We start from the raw sequence: 27,275 nt of genomic DNA, 5'->3' as shown, positions 1-27,275 counted from the left end.
GACTCAGAAAAAGCCAAGTTTCCCACAAGGACCATGTTCTGCCTGGCCCCAGACTTTCCACCAAGGCCATGCGGGCATCAACCATGGTTAAAGGAAAACGGGCACGGCCGGCGGAGAGCCGGCGGAGAGCCAGGCACGCAAGGCTTTTAGGCATTTGCCGGGAGAACTTTGGAGATTTAATCAGAAGGAAATGGGGATTGGCTGAGGAACTAATGTGGCTGCTCCACAGAAAGCCGGCACACAGTGGGACGGCAAGCCGACCCAACTGGTAACGACCCAGGAAAGAGACACCGGTGACTCAGACGATGCACAGCGCCATGAGAAGCTGATCCTGGGTCAGTATGGGGAGTAGAGTGGATGGTGTCTTGATGGCTTGCTGAGGAGGGTGAGAGAGGAAGCACAAAAAGGACTCTGTGGCTTCTGCCCGCAGCCAGGGAGGGCCGTGCACTCACAAGAGAGGTGGAAACTGAGTCAGTGGTTTCAGACGTGTGGATGCAGACATTGTTTAGAAATCTCAGTGAGCGCTGGTAAGCTGCTCTGGAGTCGGGAAAGGAAAACAGCTTGGAGAGACACAGCTGGGAGTGAGTGATGGCTGCACCCGTGGGCGCTAAAGCCAGATACAGCCGGGGTCAAGGAGAGAGCACGGACCGAGGGGAAGGAAACAGGAAGTGGACGCTGCTCACAGCAGCATTAGAGCAAGGATAAAATCAGTGATGTGGGAGGGACCCAAGAGACTGTCATTTGGTCTCCAGGGGAGGAAGATGCTTTCAAGGAGGACAAAGGACCACTTCCATGCCCATCAAAAGCTGCAGACAGACCTCCACAGCACAAGGTGACAGGGGACTGAGGTACCAGGAAGAAACTAAAGAGAAACAAAGGCACAAAACTAATTAAGTCCCCGAGGGAAGACCCATGACTAGGCTGTGGTGTAGTACATTTCCTCTTTTCTTTCCTTCCTTCCTTCCTTCCTTCCTTCCTTCCTTCCTTCCTTCCTCCCTCCCTCCCTCCCTCCCTCCCTCCCTCCCTCCCTCCCTCCCTCCCTCCCTCCCTCTCTGGAGACATGGAGTCAGTTTTCTCCTTCCACTGGACTCAAACTCACAGAGATCCACCTGCCTCTGCCTCTCAGTGCTTAGCCAGGCAGTGTAGCCCGTTTTCACATGAGTGACAACGTATCAGGACTAACCCGCGTGAAGCAGCCATTTGCTAGTGAGTCCCAGACTCTTTGCAGGGTTCTACAAACTGACCTGGATCCAGCTAGTAGGAAACACACTTTCTTGGTTTCTGCATTCCAGGTACTCAATGTAAACAAAATGTGTCATGCTAAGAGCTTTCCACAGCTAGCACTGAGATGCTTATTTAAGCAAAAATGAGAATCCTGTGGCATCCTAGATTATAACACCCGAGGATGACCTTGAACTCCCGAACCTCCCGCCCCCACCAAGTGCTGGGATATACAACCACACTCAGTTTGCGCAGGGCTGGGGATGGAGGCCAGAGCTCCAGCTGTGCGAGGCAAGCCCTCTCTGCCCACTAAGCCATGGCCCCAGCCCTTTACCAACAATTTAAAAATGGTTTCTATCCCAAACAAACTCCCCAGATAATTTGAAAGGTTCAGGACAGCACACAGCTCCCTGGCGGGAGCGGGGATAGTCTAGAGACACTTGTGCTGTTCCTTCCTAACAGTGGCCTCCAAGGAGCCGAAATTTCCCAGGGAACTTCATTCTGGAGCAAGAGAAAAGCTAAAGGTAGGGTGGTCTGGGCCAGCAAGATGGTTCAGTGGGTAAAGGCGCTGGCAGCATAAGCCTGGTGACCTGAGTTTGAGAGAACTGACTCCACAGTCTTGTCTCTGACCTCTACATTTGTGCTGTGGCATGCACACCCCTACACACACACACACACACACACACACACACACACACACGCACGCACACTCCTACACACACACACACACACACACACACACACACGCACGCACGCACACACTCCTTCACTACATACACACACACACACACACACACTCCTACACTACATATACACACACACACTCCTACACTCCACACACACACACACACACACACACACACTCCTACACTCCACACACACACTCACACACGCACACGCTGAAGACTAGTACTGGGATGTCACCCACTAGAGCTAGGACATCGACATTAACAAACCAGTGATGGGCCAGGACTGCTTAACCCTGCGCACCTCTGGCTTTTTATTTAAATGGCCATCAGGACCCACAGACGGACTTGGAGGTCACTGTACCTCTTCGTTCCTCTTCCCAGTGTGGCCACAGTGAGTAAATATCCTTTCTCTGCGTTTCACTCTGACTTGCCTCTTTAATGAGCGTGCTGGGGACAAGTGGCTGGGACTAGCTTGTGGGAGCTGCCAGGGTCCAGGTTTCAACCCTAAACACTCCTGTGACAGTTCTTTTCAAATTCTGCCCCTGGGACCCCTCACACACTCTGAAGAGCGAAACCATGCAAACATTAACTAGTTTAAGTACACTGAAGCCAGCAGAGGTATAATCTGATCACAGTCCCAGTCCTACAGTAAAGGAAGAAAACGCTTCAGATATGCACCTGTGGCCTGTGCCGGCCCGGAGAGAGGGCTCAGCGCGCAAAGGCACTTGGTGCCAAGTCTGATGACCTGAGTTCAATCCCAGAAACCCACATGGTGGAGAGAACAACCCCCAAAGTTGTCCCCTGACCTCATAGGATGCTGGCAGTGGCATGTCCATCTCCCTCATACACACACAATAAATAAATAATATAATTACAATTTAAAAGCAAAAAAAGATCCAGCATGAGTGCAAACAGGCAGCTGCTGAGTGACCACCGAGACGCTCTGGAAACCCACACAGCAACACAGTAAAGAGCAATGAAAATATAAGCAACGACCACAGCTCCGACGAACCTCACAACTGAAGCAGAGCAAAGGAAGGCAGGTTTTTGTTTTAGTTCCCAAGTAGTCCTGGTTGTCCTGGAATTGACTCTGTAGCCCAGGCTGCCTCTGCCTGCCTCTGCCTCCTGAATGCTGAGATTAAAGATTTTTAAAGGACCAGAGCCAATGCTCACACCCATGTGAAACTCACCGCAGGCTCTTCTGAACCATGCCACTCAGTAGGGGCATGGCTTCTGGGAAGGGAGGGCTGGTCAAGAACCTTCCGTGTGGTATTCCTGTGCTTCTCCACACACGTGTGTATTTCTTTGTTCAAGGCCAGCCTCTACCATACAGTGAATTCAAGGCTAGCTTGGGTTACATGAGACTTTGTCTCAAACAGAGGAGCTGAACAAACTAAAGGAATGACATATTACTTTATGAGAAAAGACTACACACAGAGAGACACTGTGGAATGAGAATAGAAATCACGCTTGCATTCGGCTGGCAAGATGGCATGGGGGGTGGGGGGGTGGTAAAGGACTCGCCGCCAAGCCTGATGATCTGAGTTCAATCCCCAGGACCCACACCACGAAAGGAGGGAAAACCAACTCCTTGGGTGTGCTCTGACCTGCACAGAAGCACATGGTACACACATTCCCCTGCCCTACAAATAAATAAGTGCAATAAAATTTTAATGAAAAAGAGAAGTGAGCCTTTCTTTCTCATGTTCGCCGGGCCACCTTACCTGAGCTGCTTGGCATAGCTGAGCTCAATCTCAGTTCTCTCCTTCACAAACTTGATGTACTTTTCAAGAATATCGATTCCCCACTGGGTGTGTTTTTCTAAGTTGTCAAACTGATCCTGTTTGGAAAAAGAGAGAGAGGGGAGTTTATTGTCTCTTTCTGGAGCTACCAGTTCCAGGGAGCAGCGCTCTCCATCATTCCCTGATCCAGGAAAGCGGCGCTAACATTTTCCATGATGACACTCGGGGCCTTTTCTGTTGAGAGCTTTACATCAACATTACCAAATTTGGTTTGAGCATGGTCCGGAGTTAGGATCTGCGATCCATTCTGCTCTCTCTTCCTTTTAGACGCATTGACTCCTATATATAATTAATGTTCCATTACAAAGGAAAATGTCTCGGATGCCAAAAGCCGACAGGTGAAACACACACACACACACACACACACACACACACACACACACACACACACACCACACGAGTTCCCTAGGGCAGAAGAGATGGTTTAGTAGTTAAGAGCACTTGCTGCTCTTGGTGGGGTGGGGCAGAGTTTGGTTCCCAGCACCCATGTCAGGCAGCCCACAGGCAAAACTCAAGCTCCTGGAACTCAAAAACCCTTTCTAGATTCCTGAAACACCTTCATGTACATGTGCATACACAATAATAGAAATAATTTCTTACACTTGTTTTATGTATATGGGTGCTTTGCCTGTGTGTATACAAGCGCATCATCTGTGTGCCTGGTACCCACACAAACCAGAAGTCTCAGATCCCTGGATCTGGAGTGACAGGTAGTTAGGAGCTGCCATATAGGTGCTGGGAATCAAACCCAGGTCCTCTGGGAGAGCAGCCAGTGAGTGCTTTTAACTGCTGAGCCATCTCTCCAGCTTTCCGCTCTCCTTTTCTGTTGAGACAGGGTCTCACCCTATAACCCTTACTGGCCTGGAACTCACAGAGATCCACCTGCCTCTGCCTCAGGAGTGCTGGGATTAAAGGTGTGCACCATCACACCCAGCATCTTTTTTTTTAAAGAAAGAACTGTCGTTTAAATTTGGAGAGAGGAAGTGGTAGAGGAAGGGTTATGAAATTCAGCATTTTTCAAATGAGTAAAACAGCTCAATGTGGACTTTGCTATACTATGTGTCCAGACAGGGGTTGGATCTGGGGAACCAAAACTGAGCAGGGTAAACTGCACCTTGCAGTGTTTTCTTGTAGTTCACCTTGTTTCTGCTTTGAAGAGCAAGACAGGCAGATGTGCCGACCTGCTGATGCACAGCTGTAGAGAGGGTCGGGACCCTCCTGAGCACAGGGTGGGAGGGTGGGAGGGCCCCAGGGAATGGACAAGCGTGACGACATTGGAGGCAGTGGCGGCCTGCCGTGCACAGTGACGGAGCTCAGACTCTCTAGAAGGCTCAAACTGCTCTTGCACGGTGACCACAGATCTGTGTGGAATCATGTGAGGCAGAGGCCAGGAGACTGTCCTAACGGTCTGAGACGAGAGCAGGAGGAGGGAGCCATTTTGGAGACACTTGGCAAATGCTACTGTAAGCGACATGTTGGCTCCAGACTCTAAGCAAGGGGGAAGGGCTGCAGGGTGACTCGGGCTCAGCTTCCTGAGTGCAAATAAATCGTTCACACAGGGAGGAAGACGCTATCCATGCGAATCGAGGGGTTGGTATGCACAACAGAGCCTGGAAGCACAGATGGACCGAGCTCACAGAAGGATGCCGGGGAGTGCATGGGTCTGAAAGGCCAGCCACAGAGTGGAGTGCCAGAGGGTGGACAGCACACACAGGAACAGCAAGGAAGACTGGCCCAGGAAGTGGAGCCCGAGAGCGGTGGAACCCAGCCAGAGAATGCATTAGAGCCACTCAGGGTGAGTCTCGAGCCAGGTCAGATGGGAAGAATGCTGCTGCCTCAGAGGGAACCTCAGAGAGGATGAGGCTCTGGCCAGCCACAGGACTTCACTGACCCAGGCCACCAACTGTCTCAATGGCTCTGCTGTGGTTCCCAGTGTGCCCAGAATCCCTGCCTAGTTTCACCAAGACACACAAAGTGGGGAGGGTCAAGTCAATACACGAATCACACACACACACACACACACACACATACACACGCGCGCACACACACACACATACACCAGCCATTCCCGTTCTTCCCGCACTGTCCCTGAGACACGGTTGGCATTGGCACAGCGCTGGCGCTGCAGCTCAGGTGGTGGCGTGCTCGCCTGGCGCACATGCAGCCCTGGGCTCCTCATGAACTGAGTGTGACGGCACACGCCTGTAATCCCAGCACTCAGAAGGTGGAGGCAGGAGGATCAGACGCTCAGGGTCATCCTCGGCTACGCAGCAAATTTGAAACCGGCCCTGGTCTACATAAGACCCCATCTCACAGAAGCGGGGAGGGAGAGCTGGAGATGGCTCAGGGGTTGAGATCATCTCCTGCTCTTGCAGAGGACACAAGCTCTATTCTTAGCGTCCACTTTGCCCTGTGTAACTCCAGGGCATCTTAGGCTTCTTCTGACCTCCTCAGGCAGTGGACTTAAGTGCCCAAACCTCATGAACACACACATACAAATAATAAAAAAAAAATCTTGGCCAGGTGGTTGCCTTTAACCCCAGCACTCGGGAGGCAGAGGCAGTAGATCTCAGTGAGTTCAAGGCCAGCCTGGTCTACAAATTGAGTTCCAGGACAGCCAGGGCTACACAGATGAACCCAATCTAAAAAAAAAAAAAAAATCTTTAAAAAAATTCTTCTCTCATATATTACATCCTGACCCATGTTTCCCCTCCACCCCTCTCCCCAATCTCTCCCCTCACCTTCCCTCTCTCTCACCCAGATCCACTCCTCCTCCATTTTCCTTCAGAAAAGGGCAGGCCTCCCAGGGATATCAACCATACGTGGCATATCACATTGCAATAAGAGCAGGCCCATCCCCTCATATTATGCCTGGATGAGGCGGCAACCCAGTAGGAGGAAAAGGGTCATACAAGCAGGCAAAAGAACAGAGACAGCCCCCGCACCCACTGTTAGGAATCCCACAAGAACACCAAGCTACTCAGCCATAACTTATATTCAGAGGACCTAGGTCAGACCCCTACAGGCTCCCTGATCTCTTCGACCCCCAGTGAGTCCTGGTCAACTGATTCTGTGGACCATGTTCTCCTGGTGTCCCAGACTGCATAGAATCTTTTTAAAGAGGCTGTACATCTGTAGTCAGACACAGTGATGTGATGTATACATTTATAATCCCACCTCTCAGGAAGCTGAGACAGGATTACACGAGCCCAGGAGTTCAAGGCCAGACTAAGCAACACAGTGAGACTCCGTCAGCAACAACAAAAGTTGTACACACTTAGCATATATAACCTGACAAGTCCCAAGGTAAGCATGTACCCAGGGCACCGACCATCGCCACAATCTACCTATCCAATACATATCCTCCCCTTCTAAAAGCGTTCTCTTGTCTTTTGACTCCTTGTGAGTGAGTCAAGCTCTTCAAACACAGCGCGGTCTTGTTGAGTGCTGCTGAGCCGAGTGCTGTGCTTTCTGCCGCCTTCGCATCAACCTTGAGTCCGTCAGTCACGTGACCTACTTTCCTTCCTGTTCCTGTGATAAAACACCCTGACCAGAGGCAATGGAGAGGAGAAAGTGTAGACTCAGCTTACACTCCAGGTCACAACCCGTCACTCAGGGAGTCCCGGCAGGAACTGAAGCAAGAATTTGAAGCAGAAACCGTGGAGGAATGCTGCCTGCCAGCTTCCCCACAGACTCATGCACACCAAGGTAAGCACGGTCCCAGGACCACCAGCCTAGGGAATGGCGTTACCCACAGTGTGCTGTACCCTCCTAAATCAATTAACAGTCAAGACCGCATAATCATGCCCATAAGCCAATGTGGTGTGGACATGCCCTCCATTGAGACTTCCTCCTCAGGTGACACTGTCAAGCTGACAGTTAAGGCTGTGATTACGGTCTCACAGTCACCATATCTAACAAACTGCTTTAGTCCTGTTCCCAGGCAAGTGCACAGAACAGTATCCACTAAAGTCTTCTGCCACTAAAACGACTCACACTGCAAAATGCTTATCCTTATAACCAATCTTTTAAAATGTCGTTATTAAAAAAAGGGGGGGGGGACAAAGACTTAACATTCTCCGCTTTTTAGTCCTCAATCTATCCCACACCCCTCCCAGATTCCATTTTAAGAAAGCTGCTCAGATTGTTTATTTATGTTATCTCTACAGAGGAGGGTTGTTGAGCGAATGAGCAGGGTAAACAGGAGGGCAGGTCTCTGTAAACAACTGGAGAAGGTAAATACACAAGGAGCTCAAGTGATGGCGATGAATGGACGGCTCCTAGCACTCAGGGCTGCTCCAAAGTGCTCTGCTGGTCAGTGACCCTTCCTGGACCTAGTTCCTTTTCAACCGGATTTATTTAAAGATAGAAGCTGGGGTGATGGCTCTGTGGGTAACAACATGTTTGCCTTGAAAGCATGAACACCCTGTCCACAACACCCACGTCAGTCAAAGTGCCCAGCGCGGGGTAGGTGGATGGTGTTTCTGAAGATGACACCTGAGGTTGACCTCCGGCCTCCACAAGCATGTACACACACACACACACACACACACACACACACACACACCTCTAATGTATTATTTATATCTATCATCTGTCTATCTTGATAGCTCTATCTATCATCTACTCATCTGTCTACCTACCTAACTTATCTATTGATATTGATATATATCAAGCACTGGGGCCGCAGCTCAGTGGTAGAAAGTGTGAAGTTCAAGTTTCCAGCCTCCACACTGAAGAAAAGAAAACTCCCCCTCCCTTGAATTCTCTCTACAACGCCATCCCCTCTGAAAACGCTCGAAGGCTCCTGCTCTTGGATTCCATTCTGTCCCATTGACAATCTGCCTGATACGCCACCTCCAATGCTCTGTAGCAAGGGTGGATACCCCCAAATCCCTGCAAACAAAAACAAGAAGCCCCTCCACAAGGAACTTAGTCCACCTCACAATTGACTGCCCAATAATATGTTTTCATTGACATTAGTTTTGAGACAGGGTGTTCTATGTAGCCCAGGCTGGCCTCAAACTCCCTATGTAGCCAGGATGACCCTGAACTCCTGATCTCCCTGCCTCAACCTTCCACTCGCTGGAATTAGAGGCATGCACCGCCAAGCTGGTCCTGGCAATCAAACCCATGGCTTTGTGCATGCTAGGCATGCACTCTGTTAGCTGAGCCACACCACAGTCTTCAACAATGTGTTTTCAACAGTTATCAGTTACCAAGACCATTCTGCAAACTGTACCAAAGCCCTTCCTCAAAGAACAGGATCCAGCTGGATGTAGTGGTGCACGCCTTTGATCCCAGCACTCAGGAGGCAGAGGAAAGAGGATCTGAGCTTGAGCCAGCCTGGTCTACAAAATGAATTCTAGGACAGCCAGAGCTACACAGAGACACAGAGAAACCCTGTCTCAAACAAAACAAAACAAAACAAAACAAAACAAAACACCAGAATCAAACAGGACAGAGAATCTTCACAGTAAAGCCTTAAATAGTAACAAGAAATTGAATGCCTGCTGCCTCCAGGAAGCATCCTTTGCAGACTCCTATTAAGGCATCCCTGAAGGGACCACACCCTGCTGCTACTATCACAGGACAAGGCAGCCAGAGGAAAATTCAAAACAGATGAAAAACCAACCGGCCCACTTACATTCTTGACTAAAATGTGGAAAATTTAATGGGAAGAAATTCCAAATCTTAAAAAGACTCCTTTGTGGGCAAACATTGTAAATGGTCCTTAAAAAAATATTCCAGGCTCCAGTGAGGATGTTGTTGTTATCAAGAAAGTATTCCTTCTAAACCTGGCCTGGTGGCGCAGCCTGCAACCCCGCCCCCCCCCCCCCCCCCCCCCCCCCCCCCCCCGCACAGCTGGAAGGCTGAACTGGAGGGATCACCGAGCATTCAAGAGCAACATTGTCTCAAACCAACCAAACAAACAATCAGTGGCCTGAGATGGCTCCGTAGATAAAGACACTCACCTCCAAGCCGGAGTTGATCTCTGGGGCCCACGTGATGGAAGGGAGCTGACTCCCACAAGTTGCCCTCTGACCTCTCTATGCACACAGTGGCATGTATAAAATGTAACAAGCCCTTCCTCTTGCCTGAGGTCACATGACTGCAGCCCTACAGACCCTTTGCCCTCTTAAAATTTATTGAGGCCCCTAAGGAGTCTTTAAGTAGATTATACTTATTACTATTTACTTTATGGGAACTTATGGAGATTTTTTTTAAAGCTATTCACTTGTGTAGCAATAACAAGTACACCACATGTTTATGTAAATGACATTGTTTTTCTGCTTAAAAACTGGAGTCTTCCAAAGCAAACCCAAATAGTGGGAAGAGTGACTTCAGAGCGGACGGGCTGTTGGTGTGTTCACTCTGCAGCCATTCCTGAGGAGGTGAGTTAGCAACAAAGGTAACTGCGTTCAGGCAGGCACAGGAAGGGGAGGACCAGCCTGCCTCCTTCCCTCCCTCCCCCCACTTTTTGTTTTTCTTAGTTTTATTTATTTATTTTAGATAGTCTCTCTTTTATAGCCCAGGCTAGCCTTATACTCACTATGCAGCCACAGCGACTCTACATTCCTGAGCCCTGCCTCTCTTTTATAGATAGCCCAGGCTAGCCTTACACTCACTATGCAGCCACAGCGACTCTACATTCCTGAGCCCTGCCTCTACACCTTTCAAGTCCTGCTATACCAGGCGTGCACCTGATGAAATCTTTACCTTTTTGTGAGGGTGGGTGCCGTGGGTAGACGCTACAGCCCTGCATACTAGGCACTTGCTCTACACTGACCCACATCCTCAGCCCTAAGAGTCATTCAATGGCCTCTGCAGATAACTGGACCTCTTCCTTGTATAGCACACCAATAGTTTCTCAAAGACTAGGGACCACATGACATCAGCAGCCACAGCAGCAAACCGTCCACACCAGTTACAGTGAAGCCCACCAGACCACCTTGCATTGCAAATGGCACTTTTACCTATGTGTGATTATGCAATATTCACCGGTGTCAGCCTCGGCTGTCGACGTGATACACCGGGACAGAGGGGGCCTCAACTGAGGAATCACTTCATCAGACTGGCCTGTGCGCGTGTTTGGGGGGCTTTCACTTCATTTCTAACTGCTATAAGAGGGTCTTGCCCACCATGGGCAGTGCTATCCCTAGGCAGCTAGGCCTGGGCTACATAAGAAAGACAACTGAGCAAGCCGGAGGAGGAGGAGTCAGCAAATTCTGTTCTAAGGTCTTGGCTTCAGTTCCTGCCTCCAGGCTCCTTCCCTGGCTTCCCTCAAAGACAGACGGTAACCTGTAAGCCAAATAACCCCTTTCCTCCCCAAGTTACCTCTGGCTAGTGTTTTATGACAGCAAGCACACTAAATTTTTATTTAGGAAATACTTTCCTTGGCATATGTAGATCTTTTAAGATTGCCGTCCAAGTTATTCAATCATTTAAAACCATTTTTTTTTTAAATTGCATTTATCTCATCAATTGCCCGTCTCTTTCCAGGTGTTTAAATATTTGGAAGGTGTCAGGCTCATAGTGAAATACAAATTTCCTCAAATTCTAATTTTTTTACATAGAAGCCAGAATGTTCTAATTAGCAACAAGTATTGCCAGTAGCTCTTCACTCAGTGAGGAAATCGGCTGCCACGTATGCAGGAGCTTGTCTCTGAGGTGAGAGTGGCGTCCTAAGAAAGAAAAGCCACTTTCCAGCTTCTGACTCAAACAGGCAACTGTTCTGTTCTACACGAATGTGCTGAAGAACGCATTCAGTGGCAGCACATATGCCTAGGAAGGAGCCTTGTCCACGAATCAAGACTTCATAAAATGAGGGCTCTGAGCTAGGTACGGCAGCGCACACCTGCAGTCCCAGCACCGGGGAGGTAGAGGTTGGCAGATCAGGAGTTCAAGGTCATTCTTGGCAACTTTGAGGGCAACCTGGGACACACGAGACCTTGTCTCAAAACAAAACAAACAAAAAACCCACAACAGGCAGGGCTGGAGAGATGGCCCAGCCGTTAGGAACATTTACTGCTCTTGCAGGGGACCTGGGTTCAGTTTCCAGACTGTAATGTAGTTCCAGGAATCCAACACCCTCTTCTGACCTCTAAGGGCTTCTGCATGCACGTGGTGCCCACAGTTACATATAAATAAAAGTGAACAAAGGGCTGGGGATGGCTCCGTGGGCAAAGTGTCTGCTGTACAAAAATGAGGACCTGAGTGAGGCTCTCCCAGGCCTGGAGTCCGAGCGCCTGAGCGGAAGAGACTGAAGTCTCTCTTGGCTGACCAGTTCACTAAATTAGCAAGCTCCAAGGTTGGTGGTATAGCCCATCTCAAAGAATAAGATTGAGGCCGGGCAATGGTGGCACACGCCTTTAATCCCAGCACTCGGGAGGCAGAGGCAGGAGAATCTCTGTGAGTTCGAGACTGTCCTGGACTACCAAGTGAGTTCCAAGAAAGGCGCAAAGCTGCACAGAGAAACCCTGTCTCGAAAAACCAAAAAAAAAAAAAAAAAAAAAAAAGTAAGATTGAGATCGGCTGAAGAAGACATTTGCCATCAGTCTCTGGCCTCTAAATGCACATGCACGGATGCACCCCCGCCCCCCCAAAAATAAACTGGGTATCAGTATGCTCACAAAATCACAAATTTCAAGGGAACTAACTGAGGAGCCATTCCAACCCGCACACATAAGCTTGTGTGAGTATGCACACGCAATAAAGAAACATAATTTCAAAAGATTTATTCATTTATTTTGAGAAAAGGTCTCTCTGTAGACCAGGCTGGCCTCGAACTCACGGAGATTCACCTGCCTCTGTCCCACAAGTGCTGGGATCACAGGTATGTGGCACTGTGTCTGGCTTGTAAATAGTATTCTATACAGACATGTTTTCATACATTCCTTTGTAATATGTCACAAATATTTAGTCTGTAAATACTAATTAGCTTATCTGTAATTGAGTTGATGGGAAAATCTTCTAAGATAAGAGATGTAAGGCCACTTAAGCCTCTGCCAACTAGTGATTAAAAAATGAAGATAAAACATTTGAGAAAGAGACACTGACATCCACTTCAAAAGCCTGTCACAAAGTATTGAACCATGGCTTTTTTTTTTTGATTGATACACTTCCTATTTTGTCCCCATGAAAAATAGAAATCATTCTTCAGGAAATGGCACCAAGTAATGCCCACATATGGATTGTTCATCAATTGCATATAAAATTTCACACTTAAGGAAAGAAGAAAACTTAAAAATAAATTCAGGGTTAGTTGGGCATATTGGATCACCGAAGTTTGAATCAGGCCTGGGCTACAGTGAGACCCTCTCAAGGGAAAAAGAGAGAGAGGAGAGTTAGGGGAGGAGAAGAGACCAGGAGAGAACAGAGGGATGGCTCAGCTGTTAAAAGTGTTTGCAGCTCTTCCAGAGGACCTGGGTTCAGTTGCATGCACACACACACACACACACACACACACACACACACACACACACACAAATAAATAAATAAATAAATAAATAAATAAATAAATAAATAAATAAATAATCTTGAAAGAGAGAGAAGGAGAAGGAAGGTGAGAAAATAAAGTTCAGGATTAATATTGTCTAAAAGCCAAGAATGTAGACAATTTATTTCCCTATCAATCAAAATGTTTGTGGAAATTACAAGCACAATTTTTTTTTTTAACAGTAAGTAATATAGACTGTGTCTTAGTCAGAGTTACTATTGCTACAGTGAAACACCATGACCAAAGCAAGTGTGGGGGGAAAGGTGGTGGTGTTGTTTGTTTTTGTTCTTTTGAGAGACCTGACACCCAGCTCCCAAATAAATCACACATGGAGGATTATTCTTACTTATAAATGCCTGGCCTTAGCTTGCCTTGTGTCTTGCCAGCTTGCCTTAACTTAACTTATCCCATTTACATTCTGCCTCTGGGCTTTTCTCATTCTCTTACTTCTGTAAATCTTACTCTTACTCCGTGGCTTGCTGTGTAGCTGGGTGGCTGGCCCCTGGAGTCGTCCTCCTTCTCTGGCTACATCTTTTTCTTTTCCTCCCAGATTTCTCCTTCTGTATATTCTCTCTGCCTGCCAGCCCCACCTATCCTTTCTCCTGCCTTGCTATCGGCCTTTCGAAAAGCTCTTCATTAGCCCATTAGGTGTTTTAGACAGGCCCAGTAACACAGCATCACAGAGTTAAACAAACGCAACATAAACAAAAGTAACATACATTAAAATGATATTCTACAACAGAAAGGGTTTATTTGGCTTATACTTCCAATCATTGTTCATCACTGAAGGAAGTCAGGACAGGAACTCAAGCAAGGCAGGAACCTGGAGGCAGGAGCTGATGCAGAGGCTATGGAGGGTGCTGGTTACTGACTTGCTCCTCATGGCTTACTCAGCCTGCTTTCTTAGAGAACCCAGGACCACCAATGGAGGGGTGTCCCCACCCACAGTGGGCTGTGCCTTCCACCATCAATCACTAACTAAGGAAATGCTCAACAGGCTGGCCCATAGTCCCATCTTACCAAGGCATTATTCTCAACTGAGGCTCCCTCCTCTCTGATGACTCTGGCTTGTGTTAAGTTGACATAAAACTGTCCAGCACAGATTGTTTCTACCCCATGCCAAGACAGCCATCCATCTAACCCCCTCCCCATAGATGTGTGTGTATAGACAGAGTTTCACTCTGTAGCCCAGGCTGGCCTCAAACTCTCAGAGACCCACTGCCTCTGGAGTGCTGGGATTAAAGGCATGCACCACCAAATCTGACCCATCTCAACCTCTTCAGCTTTTGAAATTTCTTCTTGTAACTGACTTGTACTTAATAATTGTGCATTTTTCTGCCAGAAATTTTATATTTATTGTATTGTTTTGTAGAAGTTCTTTATAGGTTAAGGTAATTAAGAGTGCTACATTTTGAATTTTTTTTTTTTTTTTTTTTTTTTTTTTTTTTTTTGTAAAAAGAGACAGCAGGTAATAGTTCTTGCCACCAAGTCTGACAACTTGAGTTTGAATCCTGGTTCCACAGGGTAGAAGAGAACTGACTCCAGCAAGTTGCCCTTTGACCCCCACATGCATGCAGTGATAGAAGCATGCCCCCCACAAACACACAAAATAAATCTTTAAAAAGTTTTCCTTGGATTGTTTGATTTGAAACTTTGTATATGATTGCTACAGACTGAATGCTATATGCAATCCAAATTCTTTTTTTTTTTCCATTTATTTTTTGTTTTAGTTTAGTTTTGTTTTTTGAGACAGGGTTTCACTGTGTAGCTTTGGAGCTGGTCCTGGAACTCACTCTGTTGGTCAGGCTGGCCTCGAACTCACAGAGATCCGCCTGGCTCTGCCTCTCCAACTTCATGACTGAAATCTAATCCATGCTGGAGGCATGGCTTTGGGGGAGGTGATGATGTCATGAAGGAGAGGCCTTTGTGTCATGAAGGAATCAGATTAAGGCCTCTGTGACAGCAGCCCCTGACAGCTCCCTTCTAATTTCTGCTAAGAGGGCTTTAGGTGATAAGACAGTGTCTAGCGTCTGCATGCCAGGAAGTGGTCCCTCATCGGACACCATGTCTGTGAGCCTCTGACCTTGGACCTTTCAGCCTCCAGAACTGGGAGAAAGAAATGTTTCCCACGAGCCACCCTATCTACAGTACTTTACAACAGCAGGCCAGACAGGCTAAGACAGCACATTTTTGACACACAGACCCAGGCTTGGTGACCTTTGGGCTGGGTCAGGAAGGTTCCCCCACACCATTACACACTTCTGTATGAGGTAAAGCTTCTTCAGCAAACATCTTTTGGTGGTGTCCTACTTTGGACCATATGGACTTGATTTGTGGATTATTATTTTAAAGGTGCCTAAGGAACTATTATGAAAATAGCATCCAGGGGCTGGGGAGACAGATAACCCTGTGGATAAAGCCTTTGCTGTGTCCGTGTGGAGACCGATGCTCAGGCCCCCGGCACCCACATACAAACAGTAGGGAACTCCAGGCCTGGGGGAGGGGGCTATCCAGACTAACATAATCAGCAAGCTTTGGGTGCAGTGAGAACTCCAACCTCAGTAAATAAAGTAGTGCCTCAGGAAGATGCCAGATGTCAACTTCTGGATTCCACAAGCACACATATGCATACATGTGCTCCCACACACAATCGAATTTAATACAGACAACACATTAAAAAACATCTGCCTTCACTTTACTATAGCCTCATTTCTTTTTAGTTGTTCATGGTAAAATAGCACAGATATTGCTGTTTTATTTCAGTTTAGTGTTTTTACTAAAAGGAAAAAGGTCTTTACCAACGTCATTTAACATGAACCAGAGAGGACAGGCGTTTGTTGCCTGGCAACCTCAGTTTGATTCCCCAGGGTTCATGGTGTTTGAAAACAACTGACTTCCACAAGTGTCCTCTGACCTCCACATGTGTGCTGTGCTGTGGTGACACACACAGACAGAGACACACACACACACACAGACACAGAGACACACACACACACAGACACACACACACAGAGACACACACAGACACAGAGACACACACACAGAGACACACACAGACACACAGACACACACACACAGAGACACAGAGACACACACACACAGAGACACAGAGACACACACACAGACACACACACACACAGACACACACAGACACACACACACAGAGACACACAGACACACACACACACAGACACAGAGACACACACACAGACACACACACACAGAGACACACAGACACACACACACACAGACACAGAGACACACACACAGACACACACACACACAGAGAGACACACACACACACACACACACACACAGACACACACACAGAGTAATGAATTTTTTTAAAAAAACAAAAACAGAAACCAAAAGCCCAGGATGTCTTTTCTGCCATCTTTTTACATGTCCATACCACTGCCAAATGCATCCCCCCAAAATATGCCATCTCCATCAAGTGCTTCTGGCATGGCTTGTGCAGCTTCAAACGGGTCACCTCTTTGTCACTGTGTGGGATTTATCGCATCCTGTGACACAGATCCAGACTCCCAAGGCCTGGGAATCCCCCAATCAATATTTGCTGAACGCAGACTCCCAGTGCTGAACTCCTCTGGGCACCGGTCAGAGTCCGAACTGTTCACATGCTCGGGTCACTACACTGAGAAGCGGGATAGTGAGCGGCAGACGTTCTTCGAGAACACTACAACTGTGAACAATGAAAGTCTGCTGCTCTGGTGGAGCCATTAAAAATCTAACCCATGGGGCTGGGGATGTGACTGGGGCGGAAGAATGATTGCCTAGCACCCACAAAGCCCTGGGTTCCATCCCTGGCACCACATAATCCATCCGTGGTGATACGCGCCTGTATTCCTAGCACTGGGAGGTGGAGGAAGGGGGATCAGAACTTCAAAGTCATGGGCTTAGCAGTTATGCTCTTCCAGAGGACCCAGGTTCGATTCCCAGCACCCAACCGGCAGTTCTCAGACACCTGTAACTCCAGAGAATCCAATGCCTTTTTCTCACCCCTACAGGCACCAGGCAAGCTCGTGTGCACAGACACACAGGCAGGTAAAACACGCCTACACAGACAAATAAATAAAAAAAGAATTTCAAGGCCCTCCTCAGCCAGTTCAAAGCCAGCCTGGGATATAGGAAACTGCCCTTAAAAAGCAAAACATCTAACCTATGAAGAACTTGTAATGACATGAGAATGTTATATATAGAAAGGGGTGTCAGTTGGGCGGTGGTGGTGCGCGTCTTCAATCCCAGCACTCGGGAGGCAGAGCCAGGCGGATGTCTGTGAGTTTGAGGCCAGCCTGGACTACAGATCAAGATCCAGGACAGGCACTAAAAAACCACACAGAGAAACCCTGTCTCAAAAAACCAAAGAGAGAGAGAGAGAGAGAGAGAGAGAGAGAGAGAGAGAGAGAGAGAGAGAAAGGGGTATCACTGGGCACAGTGGCACAGGCTTAGGATCCCAGTATTCAGGATGGTAAAACAGGAGACTGAAAATTCCAATCAGCCTTGGCTACATAGCAAAAAAATAAAAAAAAGAGGCAAGGTAGCTCAGTGGTAAAGTACTTGCTGAACACATGCAAAGCCCAGGTTCTAATCCTCAGCACTACACACACACACACACACACACACACACACACACACACAATCACAATCACAGAATTCTACACATAAACATTGATAAACTTTTTTATTATTACTCAATCACGCCCTCTCTCGAAGCATTCTAATTCCCAGAATCAGGCACAAAAAGTACTCTCATAAGCAAAGGATAACCAGACTGCAGCCCACAGCTCTAGGGAGACTAGCTAGCAAGATGGACCCTAGGAGGGACGCATGGATCACCTAGAGAGAAAGAGATGAGATCTACATGAGCAACCTGGGGGTCAAGGGTGGGGGGTAATGGAGGGCAAGGGACGGGGGATAAGAACATAGAGGAACGGGAGTTTCAACCAGGGACAGGGTGGGAGAGCAAGGAAAGAGATCCCATGATAGATGAAGACATCATGGGACTAGGGAGAAACAGAGTGCTAGGGAGGGTCCCAGGAATCCACAAGGGTGACCCTACCTTAGACTACTGGCTATAGTCAAGAGGATGCCTGAGCTGACCTACTCTGGTGATCTGATGGCTGAATACCCTAACTGTCATCATAGAGCCCTCATCCAGTAACTGATGGAAGCAGATGCAGAGATCCATGGCTGGGCACCAGGCTGAGCTCCAGGAATCCAAACGATGAGAGAGAGGAGGGATTCTATGAGCAAGGGACATCGAGATCATGATGGGAAAACACACAGAAATGGCCAGCCAAACTAGTGGAAATGCATGAACTGTGGACCAATAGCTGTGGAGTCCCCATGGTACTGGACTAGGCTCTCTGGATAGGCGAGACAGTTGTTTAGCTTGAACTGTTTAGAGGGCCCCCAGGCAGTGGGATTGGGATCCATCCCTGGCATGAGCCAGCTGCACCTTGTGCAGTCTTGGTGCAGGGAAGAGGGGCTTGAACCTGCTTTAGCTGAATGTACTAGGCTCTGCTGACTCTTTATGGGAGACCTTGCCTAGAAGAGGTAGAAATGGGAGGTGTGTTGAGGGGGAAGGCTGAGGGGTGGGAGGAGGAGAGGAGGATCTGTGGTTGGTATGTAAAATGAATAGAAAATTTAATAAAATAAATTTAAAAAAATCTCTAAGGCATTGGGCAGTGATGGTGCATGCCTTTAATACCAGCACGTGTGTGTGCTTTCTATGGTATGTGTGCAAAGGTCAGAAGACAAAATGAGGGAGTTGGTTTTCTCCTACTCCGTGGGTCTGGGAGGCAGAACTAAGGCTGTAAACTCCACAGCAAGAGCCTCTATCCACTGAGCCATCTCGTCACCCTCGGGCATGATTGCAGTAAGTCGGGCGGATAAAAGGCAATGATGGACAGACACAGGCTGCTAGACAACAACATACCACCTTCAGAAGCACCGCCTCCTTGTCCATTTCCTGTCTGTTTGGCTTCTTTGAAGGTAGCACCAAGAGTCTATTTCTATGTTGCAAATCCCTAAACCCACACCATTAGTCCCAGCACTTGAGAGGCAGAGGCAGGCAGATCTCTGTGAGGTCAAGGCCAGCCTGGTCTACAGAGCGAGTTCTAGAACAGTCAGGGCTACACAGTCTCAAAGACAAACAAACACTTGCTGACCAGGGCTGGGGACGTGGTTCAGTGGGTAAGAGTGACGTACAGCAAGAGTGGGAACCTGAGTCTGGCACTCCATCATCTGTGTGGAAGTGTCCTTGGTACCCTAGCCCTGCAGTGTGTGCAGGGGATAGGACAGCTGCGGGGGTGTGTGGGTGACTGTCAGCCTTGCAGGAAAACAGTAAACTCCAAGTTCACTGATGCCCTACCTTGTGGAGATGAGGTAGTTTTTAGAGCAAGATAGCCATTGTTCTCCTCTGTCCTTCAGTTGTATGCATATGGGTGTGCACACCCATAAACACATGTTCTCATAACACACACGCACACACACACACACACACACACAAATGCACACACACACACACACACACACACACAAATGCACACACACATACATGCCCAACAAGGGCTGAGGATGCATTTCAGTTTCTAGAGTGCTTGCCTAGCATGCACAGAGTCCCAGGCCCCATCCCATAACCCTGTCTGATAACCCTGGTGTGGTGGCAAAGCCCATAATTCTAGCACCAGGGTGGTGGAGCCAGGAGATCAAAAGTTCCTGGTCATCCTTGGCTACACAGTGAGTTAGAAGGCAGCCTGAGCTAGAGACCTTGTCTCAGAGAGAGAGAGAGAGAGAGAGAGAGAGAGAGAGAGAGAGAGAGAGAGAGAGAAAAGTCAAATGCTTCTGTTTTCCCCAGAGATAAGCCAATGGGAGCCAGCCAGGGTAAGTTTTTTTGGATGAAAGTAGCAGTTAATCTTAACTGTTTTCACACCTGGTCTTCCTGGGTTTGACAGTGATGTGGGTCACATTTGTGATGTATTTAAGAAAATATTTTAGGGCACACCTTTTTTTTTTTTTTTTTTTTTTGGTTTTTCGAGACAGGGTTTCTCTGTGCAGTTTTGCGCCGTTCCTAGAACTCGCTTTGGAGACCAGGCTGGCCTCGAACTCACAGAGATCCGCCTGGCTCTGCCTCCCGAGTGCTGGGACTAAAGGCGTGTGCCACCACCGCCCGGCTAGGGCACACCTTTTTAATCCCAGCACTCGGAGGCAGAGGCAGGTGGATCTCTGTAAATTCGAAGCCAGCCTAGTCTAACTAGTAAATTCCAGAACAGTCAGGGTTACACAGTGAGACCCTGTCTCACTAATTTTTTTATAAGCAGTTTTGTAATTTGCTCTGATGTTTGGCACAGATTGGTGAGGGAAGTTTCCAAACAGATCACCACGGCCGCTCCATCTGGAGCCCAAATCTGCTTTATAAATTCTGACTTGGCAGGTGCTAACTGGAAGGAAATGGGCCATCCCACTGGCGTATTCTGTTGTTTATTTTGGTCTCTGAAGGGGTGGCCTGCCAGACAGAAGAAACCTCAGGATTTTTTAAGTGGTCAGATGGGCACAATGCTGACTCTATCTACACAAACATGGAGCTGTTTTCACAAGACCTCGACAGATTAAAACCAAACCAAACCCACTGCTGTGGCGCTCTGGAGATTCAGGGAGCAAGGCTACAGGCGCCTTTAAAGCTGCCAGGCTGGCTTCAAGTTTTCACTGCAGCATCCAATCTGAATACTAAGAGGGGAAGCCCCGGGAGTCAACGCCTAGAGTGTCACAAACCACACCAATGGAGTGGCTCTGTCCCACAGACGGAGTGACACGTCCATTTCCATGCCAACAGTACATCAACAATATACCCAAGTAGATACTATGGGGACCAGCACGATGGCTGGGTGGGTAAAGGAACTCGCTGCCAGGCCCGACGACCTGAGTTCAATCCCAAAACCTACATGGTTGAAGGACAGAACGGATTCCCCCAAGCTGTCCTCTGACCTCCACACTAACCCACAACGCACATGCACCCACTCTCATACACAAAATAAAATGTAAAAGCAAGAACAAAAGTCAGATACTTTGTGGCCTGGGGATGTAGGTCAGTTGGTAGAGCGCTTGCCCAGCAGTCTCAAAGCGCTGAGTTCAAGCCTCAGCACTCCATCAACAGGCTGGGTGGAGGAGCATGCCTATAGTCCCAGCACTCACTTACAGGAGAATCGAGAGTTCAAGGTCATCCTCAGCCACACAATCAATAGGCACCTGTATATATATATATATTATATATATATATATATATATATAATATATATATATATTTTAAAGATATTTAATCCTAGACATGCAGCCCCGTGCCCATGGAAGCCAGGGAGTTGGGCATGGTAGGTGGCCAAGCTTGGATAAGCTCCCTCCCCAGTTTCGTTTATCGCTTTCTTTTATATAAACAAGTGGGAATCTGTGTGTATCTGGTAGTCTTTTGAGTTCGTTTCCCTGACAGAGGACATCAGTGCTGAGTCTGACTGAGCTGGCATCCACCAGCCATCTTAGTTTGCATTCTCGTGGTGTTCCGGTAGCCCAGGGATGAAGGGCTAAAAGCGGACTGCCACTTGAAAAACTGGCAGCGTTTCAAAGTCCTTGAGCACTCACCTCCTGAGAGTCTGGTAAGGCATTCAGAGAGTGCAGGGGACTGTCCGCTCCAGCTGGCTGCAACCCTGCTGAGCCGGCAGAGCATCCCAGCCTCCCAGCCCACTGGTAACCTGGGGTACAGCTCAGTTCTCCTCGCTTTCAGTTTCCTGTTAGGGCAGGTCAGTTTAAGTGTGGCAGAAATAGAAGTTTTAAAATGGTTATGTTGCTGTTCTCAAGGGGCAATGCTTGCTAGACCAGAGAGGACAAGGAAAGCCTGGTATAGAAATAGCCAAAGGGTGCCGGGCGGTGGTGGTGCCCGCCTTTAATCCCAGCACTCGGGAGGCAGAGCCAGGTGGATCTCTGTGAGTTCGAAGCTAGCCTGGTCTACAAAGCGAGATCCAGGACAGGCACCAAAACTACACAGAGAAACCCTGTCTCGAACCCCCCCCCCCCAAAAAAAAAAAGAAAGAAAGAAAGAAAGAAAGAAAGAAAGAAAGAAAGAAAGAAAGAAAGAAGTAGCCAAAGGGCAACTCGGGCTCCATGAAAAGGGACCTGTCGGGCTATAGAAATGGCTCAGCAGTCCGAGCACTGGATGTCCTTGCAGAAGACCTGCAAGTCCATAACCCCAGTACCTGGGGAGTGGTGGTGGGAGGATCAGGAGTTTAAAGCCATCTTTGGCTTCGAAGTAAGTTCGAGGCTAGCCTGGACTACATGAGACCCTGCCTCAAAAAAAAATGAGATTAAAATAACAATTAAAAAAAATAAAAATATAAAAGCAATAAGCAGGTCGGGTAGAACACTTCCCAGCCTTGGAGAGGCCATGGGTTTGATCCCTGCCAAGGGAAAACAGACAAAACAACAACAACAAAAAACCCCAAAGAAAATACCTCCAAAATAACATCAAACTAGATATTCAAAACTAGAACAGAGGGGTTTTGGGTAGTGAAAATCATGATAGTAATTTCTAGAAATGTCATACCAGAGCATCTGAAAGCAGGTGTTGGGCAGTTCCCTGGGGATTCCCACAGCCCTCAGCTGAGGGAGGACCTTGCACAATAATGTGTTGGTGGAATTGAACTGTACCACAGGCAAACTGAGAGCTGTGTCTAGCCCATCTAATGGTAGTGGTCTTAAAACGGAACTGAATAGTTATACAGGGTCACATAAAAATATCAATCCCAGACACACCGTGACGGCCATTATCTGCTACTCTAGCTCCAGCTCCCACGTGTCCTGAGAAGACTTGAAACCACTAAACGCTGGTTTTAGTAGATCAATTAACAGCTGATTTGGTAGAAATTAATTCCCATGGAGAGTAATTCATTTCGATTGGGCCAGCTACATGTATGTTCTTAAATAGCACCTGCTAGGCCCTTCCAACCTGTTTAGCAACAAGAGTCTTCCTTCATTAAGGACACTAAACAGGGAGGCAGTCCTTAGGCACCCGGGAGGAGTTCGGATGACTCCTCCTCCAGCTGAAGACCAGCAGGTCGGTCTCCTGAGGCATTCACCTTGGCTCTTAATCTCTGAAGACCAAGGAGCTTCTCACATTAGCTCTTTGTCATTATAGCCATGACCAAGACGTCCCGGGCCCAGCTGTCTTCTTTATGTGTGTGTGCACGCCCATATGTGTGTGTATGTGTGTGTGGATGCACCTGGGGGCCAGGGTTACTGTCAAGTGTCTTCCCTGACCACTTTCCACTTGAGATTTCATTTTTACCGAGGGTCCAGTTGCCAGCTTGCCCTGGAATTCTGACTCCACCTCCCAAGGGCGGATTACAGGGATGAACACCCTGGCCTGGTTTATTTCTGAATTTTATATTACATTTTCTTTATTGACTGTGTGTGTTTGTGGATGTGCCGCAGTGCCTATGTGAAGGTCAGAGGGCAGCTTATGGGCTTAGGTTCTCTCCTGACATCATGTGGGTCCAGGGCTCAAACTCAGGTCAGCAGGTGTGGCAGCAAGCATCTCTACCTGCCAAGTCGTCTTGCTGATTCTCACGCATCTGTCTTTGTAGTACTAGAGACACTGGGCAAATGGGATTCTCCTAGGCTGCACCACCAGCCCTATTTTCTTTTCATCATTAGCATTTTTATTTGTTTGTTTGTTTGAGACAAGATCTCATGTAGTTTAAACTATCCTCAAGTTGGCTATGGAGCTAAGAAGAACCCCGAACTCCAGATCCTCCGGCCTCCACCTCCCAAGTCTTGGGATTTCAGACATGCATGGCTTTGCCTGACTACCCTAGTCCTGTTTTTCATTTTTATTTTGAGATAAGATCTTACTAAGTTTCACAGGCTGGCCTGAAACTCTCTATGTGGCCCAGACAGGCTTTGAACTTATGACCCTGTTGTGATTTGAAAGAGACATGTCCCCCATTGGGTCATGTATTTGATCCCTAGATGGTGGCACTATTTGGGGAGGTTATGGAGCCTTTAGGAGTACAGCCTTGCTAGAGGAAGCCCGTCATTGGGGCCAGGCTGTAATGTTTTAAGTGGCCTCACTCCTCTTCCTGCCCCTCTCTGCTTCCTGTGTGTATAAAGATGTGATCAGCCAGCTTCCTGCTTCTGCCAGCACGCCTTGCCTTTCTGGCCATTACTGGTTTTCCCTCTGGAAACTTAAGCCAAAATAAACTCTTTCTTCTGGCCTAGTATGGGGTCATACACCTTTCATCCCAGCACTCAGGAGGCAAAGGCAGGTGAGTCTCTGTGAGGTCAGAGCCAGCCTGGTCTACATAGCAGGGTCCATAGTGAAATCCTGAATAAAAATCTCTTTCTTCCCTAAGTTGCTTTGGTCAAGGTAATTATCTCAGTAAGAAAATTAACCATTTCAGATCCCCTTGTCTCTGCGCCTCAGGAGCTGGAATCACAGGTTTGTGCCACCACACCTGGCTTGAGCTCACCATGCTGAGGCAAATGGTTCAGGGGTGTTTACTATATTCACAAGCTTGCACAACCACCACTTCCATCTGGTTCCAAAACATTTCCATCCCCCCACATCCACCGTGCTCCATGAAGCAGTCATTACCTGCTCTTCCACCTCAGGCCCTGGCAACCGCCAGTCTGAGTTAGCTCTCCATGGCTTTACCTGCTCTTCCTGTTTTATCTAGAGAGATCCATACACCACACCAGGCTCCGCCCCTTTACCACCTCACTGTGAGGGTTCCCTGGAGTCCTAGCACAGGCCAACACTGCATTACCTGTTACGGCAGGATAATACCCCACTGCACAGAGACACGTGGTTCAGCCTCCAGGAGTCTGTGGTTTTCTATGCTTTTTCTGCTGTCAGCCCCTCACACAGTCCCCCATGCAAAGTGGCTTTGGTTCGAGTCTCTGAAGGGTTCAGTTCGCTGGTCTGTGTTTGTGTCTGGGTACCTTCTTCAGATCTAACCTGCCTATACTCTTCACATCCATGACCGTAAGTAAAAACAACCTTAACTTTTTCCTAGCACTTTAAAAAGTATTCCATACAAATGTGTACCGCATGACACGTCCCGAAGCCTCACCTCTCCACCCCTCCGCCTCTGGTGAGTCCATTGCTCCTCCTAAGGCATTTTCACTTCCGCTTCTAGGTCACATAAACACATAAGATTTCATGCATTCATGTACAATCTAGGAGCCACAAAAGAAAGAAAACATATTTGTGTGTGTGCCCACACAAGCACACATGTATGTGTGGATGGTTATACACTGCTTTAAAAGAACACTTCTTTTTGAGACAGATTCTGGCTATGTAGGCCTATCTGGGCTGCGCTGGCTGTGTAGACCAGACTGTCCTTAAATGCTGGAACTGCAGACATGTGTCAGGAGACCTAGCACTTAAAGGACACTAAGAAGGGTCCCAGCTGAGTGTCTGCTCGGGTGTAGCCACGCCCCATTTCAATGATCCAAATGCCAGATGGTGTCCCAGCAACATGCCATTGGTGATGGGCAAGAACCCATGGATGGGTCATCTTTTTTTTAAGTTCTGACACCAGGCGGTGGAAGCAGAGGCAGGCGAATCTCTGTGAGTTCAAAGCCAGTCTGTTCTACAGAGCAAGTTCCAGAATAGCCAGGGCTACACAGAGAAACCCTGTCTCCAAAAACAAACAAAACAAAAGTTCTGAACATTTCCTGTTTTATTAAGTTTCCCTGAGCTCAACACCCTCTCTGCTTCCAGTAGGTTCTACATCCCTTTTCGTCTCTCTTCCTTTTGCCTCACATGATATCAGACCCTAGATAAACTTGAATTCAAAGAGTGCTAAGCATTCAGCGTGCAAAATAATATCCTCTCCTCGTTGAGGCTACTCTGGTCTCTGCCACAGCAAAGGATCAAGACACACACAACTTTTGCCCTGGGCTTTGCCATAAACCTTGAACTTCTGGGCTCAAGTGATCGCCCGCCTCAGCCTCCTGAGTAGCTGGGACTGCAAGCATGCCTCGCGTCCTGGGCTTGAAATGGGTATTAGCTCGGCTCACATCTGCAGCCATTTACCAACCCCTTCATTCCAAGCATGTGAGTGGGGGTGGGTCCACACCACAAACAGACATTGTTTATTTTTAAAGGAGCAAATCTTTTTATAGACTGGCACACGTGAGTGAGACCCACTGAGGACTGCTGAGGAGACTCTTCTCTGTCCACTTGTGCAATTAACTGTTTAGGTTTTCAGTCATTATTTCACGACCAAATGACAGTTTGAAGGAAGATGGACCTGAGAAACGGGGCCTGGCCCTTTAAGAACTTCTCCCTGTGCCCTGCCCTCCTCCAAGTTGATGGATCTGCTTAAAGTTATCCAAAGTGGCCTTTCCTCTGCCCGACTGCTTTCAGTGGTGTCTCTGGTCATCCTCCTCCTCCACTTCCTCCTCTTCCAAGGCAGGTTTCTTGTCAAGGCCGGCTTTCGACTCCAGATCCTGCTGCCTCCCCCTCCCCGGTCGGTGCTGGGATGGCAGGAGTCCCCACCATTTCCAGCTCCAGGTCTGCTCCAGGTCTACTTGTGTGCACACTCCACTCTCTCAGCCTGTTGCTATGGAAGCTTTTCTGGAGTGATACTATTCGTCTGTCTTGTCTGTTTGCTGACCTGCTAAACCAATAGAACAGGCAGCCAAAAAGTTGCACATGCATGCGTGTGTGTGTGTGTGTGTGTGTGTGTGTGTGTGTGTGTGTGTGTGTGTATGAGTCCTTTATTCCCCCCACCATGTAGATTTCAGGGACTGAACTCAGGTTCATTAGGCTTGGCAGCCATCTTGACAATGTCTCTTGTGAGACAAGGTCTCTCATGAACCTGGATGGCACACCAGCAAGTCTCTGGGATCCTCCTGTCTCTATAGTGCTGGGATTATAAGCAGCCACCACCATGGCCAGCTTTTGCTTGGTGCTGGGGATCCAAACTCAGGTCCTCGGAGTTTCTAAGGCAAGCACGTAATTGATGGAACCATCTTCCCATCCCCACCAAA

General features: G+C 48.1%; 1 protein-coding gene across 13 annotated transcripts in view; it reads right to left on the bottom strand.

Annotated features, from left to right (window-relative positions):
* Positions 1-27,275, bottom strand: part of Fnbp1 (formin binding protein 1) — a 119,155-nt gene that overhangs the window by 70,630 nt on the left and 21,250 nt on the right. For all 13 annotated transcript variants that reach the window (XM_028884639.2, XM_028884640.2, XM_028884641.2 and 10 more), the window contains exon 2: positions 3,635-3,750. In XM_028884639.2, coding sequence (XP_028740472.1) covers positions 3,635-3,750 — 116 coding nt within the window. The remainder of the gene's footprint in view (positions 1-3,634; positions 3,751-27,275) is intronic.

The sequence above is a fragment of the Peromyscus leucopus genome, chromosome 4 (genome assembly GCF_004664715.2).
Source record: "Peromyscus leucopus breed LL Stock chromosome 4, UCI_PerLeu_2.1, whole genome shotgun sequence".
Lineage (NCBI taxonomy): Eukaryota > Metazoa > Chordata > Mammalia > Rodentia > Cricetidae > Peromyscus > Peromyscus leucopus.
The sequence above is the reverse complement of the archived record's forward strand: the minus strand, read 5'-3'. Positions and strand labels throughout refer to the sequence as shown.